The 10,321-nt window shown below is 58.5% G+C and overlaps 3 protein-coding genes across 3 annotated transcripts; 2 read left to right on the top strand and 1 right to left on the bottom strand.

The window, feature by feature from the left end:
* The first annotated feature begins 1,412 nt into the window (after window positions 1–1,412).
* LOC126355304 (mucin-1-like) lies at window positions 1,413–2,855 on the top strand. The gene is made up of 2 exons (XM_050005596.1): window positions 1,413–1,686; window positions 1,732–2,855. Exons 1-2 carry the CDS (start codon window positions 1,413–1,415, stop codon window positions 2,853–2,855), a joined length of 1,398 nt encoding a protein of 465 aa, XP_049861553.1.
* Window positions 2,856–3,152: 297 nt separating this feature from the next.
* On the top strand, window positions 3,153–9,285 carry LOC126355305 (mucin-5AC-like). The gene is made up of 10 exons (XM_050005597.1): window positions 3,153–3,511; window positions 3,573–4,179; window positions 4,286–4,467; window positions 4,562–4,780; window positions 5,276–5,566; window positions 5,958–6,333; window positions 6,465–6,778; window positions 6,874–7,358; window positions 7,464–7,804; window positions 8,839–9,285. Exons 1-10 carry the CDS (start codon window positions 3,153–3,155, stop codon window positions 9,283–9,285), a joined length of 3,621 nt encoding a protein of 1,206 aa, XP_049861554.1.
* A 21-nt stretch (window positions 9,286–9,306) lies between these two features.
* LOC126355306 (circumsporozoite protein-like) lies at window positions 9,307–9,924 on the bottom strand. The gene has a single exon (XM_050005598.1). It carries the CDS (start codon window positions 9,922–9,924, stop codon window positions 9,307–9,309), a length of 618 nt encoding a protein of 205 aa, XP_049861555.1.
* Between the last annotated feature and the right edge of the window lie 397 nt (window positions 9,925–10,321).

Below are 10,321 nucleotides of genomic sequence, written 5' to 3' on the forward strand. Positions count from 1 at the left end.
TATGGTTGGCCCACTAGATGGCACTGGCATAACTCAAACGGATATCAACTGCGTTTTTTTAAAAGTAGGAACCCCATTTTTTATTACATATTCGTGTAGTACGTAAAGAAATATGAATGTTTTAGTTGGACCACTTTTTTCGCTTTGTGATAGATGGCGCTGTAATACTCACAAACGTGTAAGTACGTGTTATCACGTAACATTACGCGACGATGACAGATTTTTTGCACGCGTTATATTTAGCGACGAAGCGTCATTCACCAATAACGGTAACATAAAACGTTATAATATGCACTATTGGGCAACATAAAATCCACGATGGCGACAAGCGGAACATCAGCGACCTTGCCGGGTTAATATATGGATCGACATTATGGGAGGAAGGATAATTGGCCCTCATTTCATCGATGACAATCTAAATGGTGCAATGTATGCTGATTTCCTACGTAATGTTCTACCGGAGTTACTACAAGATGTTTCACTGCATGACAGAATGGCGATGAACTTCCAACATCATGGATGTCCGGCTCATAGCTCGCATGCGGTTGAATCGGTATTGAATAGCATATTTCATGACAGGCAGATTGGTCGTCGAGTCACCACACAATGGCCCGCACGTTCACCGGACCTGATGTCCCCGGATTTCTTTCTGTTGAGAAAGTTGAGAGATATTAGCTATCGTGATCCACCGACAACGCCTGACAACATGCGTCAATCCATTGTCAAGGCAACTGCGAACATTACGGAAGGCGAACTACTCGCTGTTGAGAGGAACGTCGTTACACGTATTGCCAAATGCATTTAGGTTGTTAGGTTGACAGACATCATTTTAAGCATTTATTGCATTAATGTGGCATTTACAGGTAATCACCCTATAACAGCACGTGTTTCCAGAAATGATAAGTTCACAAAGGTACATATATCACATTGGAAAAACCGAAATAAAATTTTCAAACGTACCTACATACTGTATTTTGATTTAAAACAACCTACCTGTTACCAACTGTTCACCTAAAATTGTGAGCCATATGTTTGTGACTATTACATACTACACGAATATGCAGTTAAAAATGGGGGTTCCTATTTAAAAATACTCAGTTGATATCCGTCTGACCTATGGCAGCGCCATATAGCGGGCCAAACATAGTGCCATCTGGTTTCCCCCTTCATGCTAGGCAAGTTTCGTTCTTTGTAGTTTTTTGGTTTGACGCTTATTTCGTGAGATATTTAGCCCAGTCACTATCAATGGACACCCTTAACCGATGTACAACCTATCAAATTATACCTGTCACGGCAAAGTCTGTTGAGAGGAAGGTTTTGGGAAGCAATTATCTGTATCTGATGCAGATTAGGGCAAGAATTCGATATTTTCGAATCTTGCTGGATGCCCTTCGATAATGGCATAGCCACTTATGAAAGTGTTAGGTGTTCCAGGACCAGCCAGCGAGGGTTCCAGCCAGCCAGCATTCCTACCAGTCAGCCAGTGTTCCGGCCACCGGCCAGTGTTCCGGCAAGCCAACCAATGTTCCAGCCAGCCAGCCAGTGTTCCGGCCAGCCAACCAGTGTTCCGGCAAGCCAGCAAGCGTTCCGGCCAGCCAGCCAGCGTTCCGGCCAGCCAGCCAGCATTTTGGCCAGCCAGCCAGAATTCCGACCAGTCAGCCAGGGCTCCGGCCAGCCAACGTTCCGGTAAGCCAGCAAGTGTTCTGGCCAGCTAGCCAGTGTTCCCACCAGCTAGTGTTCCGGCCAGGCAGCCAGCGTTACCACCAGCCAGTGTTCCGGCCAGCCACCAGTGTTCCAGCCAGCCAGCCAGTGTTCCGGCCAGCCAGCAAGCGTTCCGTCCATCCAGCCAGTGTTCTGCCCAGCCAGCCAGTGTACCGGCCAGCCAGACAGCGTTCCGGCCAGCTAGCCAGCGATCCTGCCTAGCGGCCAGTGTTCCAGCCAGCCAGCCAGCAAGCGTTCCGGCCAGCAGCCAGCGTTCCAGCCAGCAAACCAGTGTTCCGGCCAGCCAGCCTGTGTACCGGCCATCTAGCCAGCGTTCCAGCCAGCCAGCCAGTGTACCGGCCATCCAGCCAGTGTTACGGCCAACCAACCATGGTTTCTGCCCGCCAGCAAGCGTTCCAGCAGGCAGCCAGAGTTTCGGTCAGCCAGACAGCGTTCCGGCCAGCCAGCCAGTTTTCTGGCCAGCCAACCAGCGTTCCGGCCAGCCAGACAGAGTACCGGCCATCCAGCCAGAGTACCGGCTATCCAGCCAGCGTTCCGTCAGAAGCCAGTGTTCCGGCCAGGCATCCAGTGCTCCGGCCAGTCAGCCAGCGAACCGGACATCCACCCAGCGTTCTGGCCAGCCAGCGTTCAGGCCAGCCAGCGTTCAGGCCAACCAGATAATGTTCTGGCCATCAAGCCAGCATTCCCACCAGGCAGGATTGCGGCAAGCCAGCCAGAATCTGACAAAGCAGCCAGTATTCCCGCCAGCCAGCCAGTATTCCGGAAGGCCAGCCAGTGTTCTGGCCATCCAGCCAGCTTCTGGCCATCCTGCCCGCATTCCGAGCAGTCAGGAAGGGTTCCAGCCCTCCAGTGTTCAGGAAGTTTTCCAGCCAACCAGAGAATGTTCCGGCCAGCCAGCCAATGTTCCGACCAACGAGCCAGCATTCCGGCCAGCCAGCCAGCATACTGGTCATTCAGCCGGCGTCCCAGACAGCCAGCGTTCCGGCCGGCCACCCAGTGTTCCGGACAGGCAGCCAGTGTTTCAGCCAGCCAGCCAGCGTATCGGCCATCCAGCCAGCATTCCGGCCAGGCAACCAGCGTTCTACCCAGCCAGCCCATGTTCCGGCCAGCCAGCAAGTATACCGGCCAGCTAGCCAGCATACCGGCCATCCAGCCAGCGTACCAGGCAGCCAGCCAGTGTTCCGGCCAGCCAGTCAACGTTCCGGCCAGCCAGCAAGCGTTCTCGCCAGCCAATGTCTCGGCCAGCCGGCCAGCATACTGGCCATCCAGCCAGTGTTCCTGCCAACCAGCCAGCATTCCAGCCAACGAGCCAGCGTTCTGGCCAGCTAGCGTTCAGGACAGATACATAGTGTTCCGGTCAGCCATCCAGCATTTCTGCCAGCGAGCGTTCCGGCCAGCCAGTCAGCATTGTGACGAACCAGCCAGCATTCATGCCAGCCAGTCCCGTCCAGCCAGCCAGTGTTCCGGCAGGCCAGCCAGTGTTCCAACCAGCCAGTGTTCTGACCAGCCAGCCAGCGCTCCTGGCAGCCAGTGTTCCAGCCAGCCAGACAGCGTTCCCGCCTGCCAGTGTTCCGGCCAAGCAGCCATTGTTCCGGTCACCCAGCCAGTGTTTCGGCCAGCCAGCCAGTGTTCCAACTAGCCAGCAAGTGTTCCGGCCAACAAGCCAGCGTTCCGGCCAGCCATCCAGAGTTCCGGCCAGGCAATCAGTGATCCGTCCAGCTGGCCAGCCAGCCAGCAATCCGGCCAGTCAGCCAGTGTTACGGCCATTAGCCAGCGTTCTGGCCAGCCAGTAATCCAGTATTCCGGCCAGCCAGCCAGAGTACCAGCCATCCAGCCAGTGTTCTGTGCAGCCAGCCAGTGTTCCGGCCAGCCAGCCAGCGTTCCGGCCAGTCAGCTAGCGTTCTCGCCAGACAATGTTCCAGCCAGCCAACGAGTGTACCGGCTAGCCAGCCAGCATTGCAACCAGTCAGCCAGCGCTCAGGCCAGCCAGCAAGTGTTTCTGATCGCCAGGGAGTGTCCCCCACAACCAGCGTTCCGGCCAGCCACCCAGCATTCCGACCAGTCAGCCAGCGTTCAGGCCAGCCAGCAAGTGTTCTGGCCAGCCAGCTGCTGTACCCTCAAGCCAGTGTTCGGCCAACCGGTCAGCGTTCCCGCCAGCCAGTGTTTCAGTCAGCCAGCCAGTGTACCGGGCATCCAGCCAGCGTTCCGGCCAGCCAGCAAGCATTCCGGCCTGCCAGCCACCTTTCCGGCCAGCCAGACAGTGTACAAGCAGGCAGCCAGCATTCTGGCGTGTCAGCCAGCGTTCCAGCCAGCCAGCTAGCGTTACGGCCAGCCAGCGTTCCAGAAAGCCAGCCAGTGTTCTGGCGAGCCAGCCAGTGTCCCGGCCATCCAGCAAGCAATACGAACAGCCAGCCAGTGTTCAGGCCAGCCAGCCAGTGTTCCGGCCAGCCAGCTAGCGTTGTGGCCAGCCAGGCCACATTCTAGCCAACCAGGCAGTGTTCCGGTCAACTAGCGTTCAGGCAAGCCAAATAGTATATCGGCAGCCAGCCTGTATTCCCACCAGCCAGCATTCTGGCCAGCCAGCTATCATTCTGACCAACCAGCTAGCATTGAAGCCAGCTATCGAGCATTCCGGCCAGCCAGCCACTGTTCTGGCCAACTAGGTTCAGGTCAGCCAGATAGTGTTTTGGCCAGCAATCCAGCATTCCCACCAACCGGTCTTCCAGCCAGCCAGCCAGTGTTCCAGTGTGCCTGTCAGTGTACAGGCAGCCAGCCAGCGTTTCGCCAGCCAACAAGCATTCTGACCAGACAGCCAGCGTTCTGGCCAACCATTATTCAGGCCAGCCAGCAAGAGTTCCAGACCGCCATGGAGTATACCCGCCAGCCAGTGTTTTGACCAGCAGCCAGCGTTCCAGACAGACAGCCAGCGTTCCTGCCAGCCTACCATCATATCGGCCATCCAGCCAGAGTTCTGGGCAACCAGTGTTCAGTCCATCATTCTGACCAACCAGCCAGCATTCCGGCCAGCCAGCGTTCCGGCCATCCAGCCACATTTCCGGTAGGCCAACCAATGTTACAAGCAGCCAGTGTTCTGACCAGCCAGGGAGCCAAATTTCAGGCCAGCCAGCATGTTGTCCGTCCTGCCAGGGAGTGTTCCCGCCAGCCAGCATTCCAGCCAGCCAGCTAGCATTCCGACCAGTCAGCCATGGTTCTGGCCCTCCAGTGTTCTGAATAGCCAGCCAGCTTTCCCGCCAGGTAGTGTTTCGGTCAACCTGTTCCGGACAACCAGCCAGTGTTCCGGACAGCAGGCACTGTTCTGACCAGCTAACTAGTGTTCCAGACAGCCAGCCAGCGATGTCGGCCTGCCAGAAAGCATTTTGAACAGCCAGCCAGGGTTCTGGCCAGCCAGTGTTTAGGTCAGCCAGATAGTGTTCCTATTGAGCCAGCCAGAATTCCCGCCAGTCCGTGTTCCAGACAGCCAACCACCATTCTGACCAACCAGCCAGCATTCGGGCCAGCCAGTGTTCTGGCCAGCCAGCCACATTTCCGATAGGCCAGCCAATGTTACAACCAGCCAGTGTTGTGACCAGCCAGCCAGCGTTCCAGCCAGCATTCTGGCGTGGAAGATAGCATTCCAGTCAGCCATCCAGCGTTCTGGCCAGCCAGCCAGTGTACTGGCCATACCGCAAGCAATCCGGCCAGCCAGGCAGTGTTCCGGCCAGCCAGCGAGCATTCCAGACAGCCCGCCACCGTTCCGACCAGCTAGCCAGTGTTCCGGACAGGCAGCTAGTGCTGTCGGCCTGCCAGAAAGCATTTTGACCAGCCAGCCAGGGTTCTGGCCAGGGTAAGTTTAGGCCAGGCCAGATAGTGTTCTGGTGAGCAAACCAGAATTCCCGCCAGTCCGGGTTCAGGCCAGCCAACCATCATTCTGACCAACCAGCCAGCATTCGGGACAGCCAGTGTTCTGGCCAGCCAGCCACATTTCAGGCAGACCAGCAAATGTCACAACCAGCCAGTGTTCTGACCAGCCAGCCAGTGTTCCAGCCAGCATTCTGGCGTGGCAGATAACGTTCCAGCCAGCCATCCAGCGTTCCGGCCATCCAGCCAGCGTTCCGGCTAGCCAGTCTGCATTATGACAACCAGCCAGCATTCCCGCCAGCCAGCTTCCTGGCCAGCCAGCCAATGTTCCGGCAGGCCAGCCAGTGTTCCAACCAGCCATTGTTCTAACCAGCCAGCCAGCGTTCTAGCCAGCCAGCTGGCATACCGGGCTGCCAGCCAGCATTCTTGCCACTCAGCCAGAATTCTGGCCAGACAGCCATCATTCCGACCAGTCAGCCAGTGTTCCGGCCCACCAGTGTTCCGGAAAGCCAGCAAGTGTTCCGGCCAGCTACCCACCGTTCTCGCCAGCCATACTTCCGGCCAGCCAGCCAGCGTTCCCGCCAGCTAGTCTTCTGGCCAACCAGCCTGGGTTCTGACCAGCCAGCAAGTGTTCCAGCCAACCAGCCAATGTACTCGCCAGCCAGCCAGTGTTTTGGCCAGCCAGCCAGGGTTCCGGCCAGCCAGCCAGGGTTCCGGCCAACCAGCCTGCATTCCGGCCAGCCAGCGTTCCAGGCAGCATTCTGGCGTGGCAGATAAGTTCCAGCCAGCCATCCAGTGTTCCGGCCATCAAGCCAGCGTTCTGGCCAGCCAGTCTGCATTCTGACCCACCAGCCAGCTTTCCGGCCTGCCATTGTTCCGGAAAGCCAGCAAGTGTTCCAGAGAGCTACCAAGCGTTCTCGCCAGCCATACTTCTGGCCAGCCAGCGAGGGTTCCCGCCAGCTAGTGTTCTGGACAACCAGCCTAGGTTCTGGCCAGCCAGCAAGTGTTCCGGCCAACCAGCCAGTGTACTGGCCAGCCAGCCAGGGTTCCGGCCAGACAGCAAGTGTTCCGGCCAACCAGCCAGCATTCCAGACAGCCAGCCACCGTTCCGACCAGCTAGCCAGTGTTCAGGACAGCCAGCTAGTGCTGTCGGACTGCCAGAAAGCATTTTGACCAGCCAGCCAGGGTACTGGCCAGGGTAAGCTTAGGCCACCCAGATAGTGTTCTGGAGAGCAAACCAGAATTCCCGCTAGTTCGAGTTCAGGCCAGCCAACCATCATTCTGACCAACCAGCCAGCATTCGGGCCAGCCAGTGTTCTGGCCAGCCAGCCACATTTCCGGTAGACCAGCCAATGTCACAACCAGCCAGTGTTCTGACCAGCCACCAGCGTTCCAGCTAGCCAGCCTGCTTTACGGGCTGCCAGCCAGCATTCCGGCCTGCCAGCCACCATTCTGGCCAGCCAGCCTGCATTCTGACCAACCAGCCAGCATTACCGCCAGCCAGGATCCTGGCCAGCCAGCCAATGTTCTGGCAGGCCAGCCAGTGTTCCAACCAGCCAGTGTTCTGACCAGCCAGCCAGCATTCCAGCCAGCCAGCCTGCTTTACGGGCTGCCAGCCAGCGTTCCGGCCTGCCAGCCAGCGTTCCGGCAACCAGACAGCATTCATGCCAGCCAGCGAGCATTCCGACCCGTCACCCAGGGTTCCGGGCTGCCAGTGATCCGGAAAGCCTGCAAGTGTTCCGGCCAGCTAGATAGCGTTATCGACAGCCAGTGTTCCAGTGAGCCAGCTCGTGTTCCAGCCAACCAGCAAGTGTTCCGGCCAACCACCCAGTGCTAAAGCCAGCCAGCCAGCATTCTGGCCATCCAGCTCTCTTTCCGGCCAGCCAGCCAGCGTTCCGAAAAGCCAGCCAGTGTTCTGGCCAGCCAGCCAGAGTACCGGCAAGCCAGCCAGCATTCTATCCAACCAGCCAGCATTCAAGCCATCCAGCTAGCGTTCTGGACAGCCAGCCAGTGTTCCGGAAAGCCATCCACTGTTCTGGCCAGCCAGCCAGCGTACCTGCCATCCAGCCAGCGATCCGGTCAGGCAGCCAGGAGTCCGGCCAGCCAGCCAGTGTTCCGGCCAGCCATCCATTGTTCTGGCCAGCCAGCTAGTGTTCCGGCCAGCCAGCGTTCAAGCCTGCCAGATAGTGTTCTGCCCAACCAGCCTGCATTCCCACCAGCCAGCGTTCCGGCCAGCCAGTTATCATTCTGACCAACCAGCCAGCGTTCTGGCAATCCAGACAGTGTTCCTGCCAGCCAGAAAGCATTCCGGCCAGCCGGCCAGTGTTCCAACCAGCCAGCCGAGCCTCCTGACCAGCCAGACAGCGTTCCCACCAGCCAGCATTCAGTCCAGCCAGCCAGCATTTCGGCCAGCCAGTCAGCATTCTGACCAGCCAGCCAGTATTCTTGCCAGCCAGTGTTCCGGTGTGGCAGGCAGTATTTAGGCCAGCCAGCCAGCGCTCTCGCCAGGCAGTGTTGCGGCCAGCCAGACTGCGTTCCAGCCAGCCAGTCAAGGTTCCCGTTAGCCAGCCGAGTTTAATGACCAACCAGCCAGCTTTCCCAACACCCAGTGTTCCGCCCAGCCAGCTAGCATTCTGGCCAGCCAGTGTTCCGGCTAGCCAGCAAGTGTTCCGGCCAGCCAGCCAGTGTTCCAACCAGCCAGTGCCCTGACCAACTATCCCGTGTTTTGGTCAGCGAGCCAGCATTAGGACCAACCAGGCAGCTTTCCGGCCAGCCAGCATCCCGGCCACCAAGCCAGTGTTCTGGCCAGCCAGCCAGCATTATGGCCAGCCAACCAGTGTTCCGGCCAGCGAGCTAGTGTTCCCACCAGCCAGTGTTGTGGCCAGGCAGTCAGCGTTCCGGCCAGGCAGGCAGTGTTCTGGCCAGCCAGCCAGTGTTCCAGCCAATCAGCAGCGTACTGGCCATCCACTTATCGTTCCAGCCAGCCAGCCAACATTCCGGCCAGCCAGCCAGGTTTCTGGCCAGCCGGCCAGCGTTCCAGCCAGCCATCCAGCGTTCCGGACAGCGAGCTAGCATTCCGACCAGCCAGCCAGCGTTCCGGGCAGCGATCCATCATTCCGACCAGCCAGCCAGCGTTTCGGCCAGGCAGCCGGCATTTCGACCATCCAGCCAGCATTCCAACCAGCCAGCGTTCCGGCCGCCTAGCAGCATTCGGCCAGTCAGTCAGCATTCTGACCAGCTAGCCAGTATTCCCGCCAGCCAGAGTTCCGGCCAGCCAGCCAGCCAGTGCTTAGGCCAGCCAGCCAGCATTCCGGCCAGCCATACCTCGTTCCGGCCAGCCAGCCAGCGTTCCGGCCCACCAGCCAGCATTGCAGCCAGCCAGCCAGCATTCTGGCCAGCCAGCCACCGTTCAGGCCAGCCAGCCAGCGTTCCAGCCCACCAGCCAGCACTGCAGCCAGCCAGCCAGCATTCCGGCCAGCCAGCCACCGTTCAGGCCAGCCAGCCAGCGTTAAGGCCAGCCAGTCACAGTTACAGCCAGCCAGCCAGTTTGCGGCCAGCCAGGGTTCCGGTCATCCAGCGAGCATTCTAACCAGCCAGCCAGTGTCCCAACCATCCAGTGCTCCGACCAGCCAGCCAGTGTCTCGGTCAATCAGCCAGCATTCTGACCAACCAGCGAGCATTCGTGCCAGCCAACCAGCATTCTGACCAGCCAACCATTATTCCTGCCTACCAGCGTTCCGGCCAGCCACGAAGTGTTCCGTCCAGCCAACCAGTGGTAAGGGCAGCCAGTCTTTGTTTAGGCCAACCAGCCAGCGTTCTCGACAGCCTGTTTTGCGGCCAGCCAGCCAGCATTCCGACCAGCCAGCCAGCGTTCCCACCAGCCAGCAATCCAGCCAGCCAGCCAGCGTTCTGGCCAGCCAGCCAGCATTCTGACCAGCCAGCCCGTATTCCCACCAGCCAGTTAGTGTTCTGGCCAGCCTGCCAGCGTTTCAGCCAGCCCCAACCAGCGTTCTGGCCAGCCAGACAGCTTTCCGACCAGCCAGCTAGCGTCCCCACCATCCAGCGTTCTGGGCAGCCAGCCAGTGTTCCTTCCAGCCAGCGAGCATTCCAGCCAGCCATCCCATGTTTAGGCCAGCCAGGCAGCGTTCCCACCAGGCAGTGTTCATGCCAGCCAGCCAGCATTTCTTCCAGGCAGCCAGTGTTCTGGCCAGCTAGCCAGCGTTCTGGCCATTCAGCTAGAGTTCCGGCCAGCCAGGCAGCATTCCAGCGAGCCAGCCACCATTCCGGCCAGCCAGCCAGTGTTCCAGCAAGCCAGCCAGCTAGCCCATCAGCCTCTGCGGTCATCTCCCGTCATTGGCAGTAGAGTGGGGCTTCGGCCCCAGTCAGCATTTTGTCAATCTTTGTCCATATTTGTGAGTTCCTAGTTTTCTTCTTTATTCCGGTCCTGTCCTGTCATGTCCTTTTCTTCCTTGTAATCATGTCAACCCCCACCAGCACTACCACTACCACCACTACCAGCATTGTATAAACTTCTCCCTCTGCTGCCACCACCACAATTACGTGGTGTGCCCAATCGCCCCCCCTCTTTCCATCCCCCCACTTCTCAGTCCCCTGCTCCACCCTTCCATGCCCCCTCCTCTGATCCCTTCCATCAACTCCATCACCCTGTTACCTCCGTCTCTGCAGCCCCCACCAGGGTGGTGGTCACGGACCACACCCCACTCTCGTTGTCACCTTCGTC

The sequence above is a fragment of the Schistocerca gregaria genome, chromosome 3 (genome assembly GCF_023897955.1).
Source record: "Schistocerca gregaria isolate iqSchGreg1 chromosome 3, iqSchGreg1.2, whole genome shotgun sequence".
Taxonomy (NCBI): Eukaryota; Metazoa; Arthropoda; class Insecta; order Orthoptera; family Acrididae; genus Schistocerca; species Schistocerca gregaria.

Excerpts from the sequence above, each read along its gene's own strand:
- LOC126355304 (XM_050005596.1), top strand. The coding sequence starts at position 1,413 with ATGAAAGTGTTAGGTGTTCCAGGACCAGCCAGCGAGGGTTCCAGCCAG. Across the intron at positions 1,687-1,731 it reads TCCGGCCAGCCAACGTTCCG|CTAGTGTTCCGGCCAGGCAG; the intron begins GTAAGCCAGCAA and ends TGTTCCCACCAG.
- LOC126355305 (XM_050005597.1), top strand. The coding sequence starts at position 3,153 with ATGCCAGCCAGTCCCGTCCAGCCAGCCAGTGTTCCGGCAGGCCAGCCA. Across the intron at positions 4,468-4,561 it reads GCCAGCCAGCCAGTGTTCCA|GCCAGCCAGCAAGAGTTCCA; the intron begins GTGTGCCTGTCA and ends ACCATTATTCAG. Across the intron at positions 4,781-5,275 it reads GCCATCCAGCCACATTTCCG|GCCAGCCAATGTTACAACCA; the intron begins GTAGGCCAACCA and ends CATTTCCGATAG.
- LOC126355306 (XM_050005598.1), bottom strand. The coding sequence starts at position 9,924 with ATGACCGCAGAGGCTGATGGGCTAGCTGGCTGGCTTGCTGGAACACTG.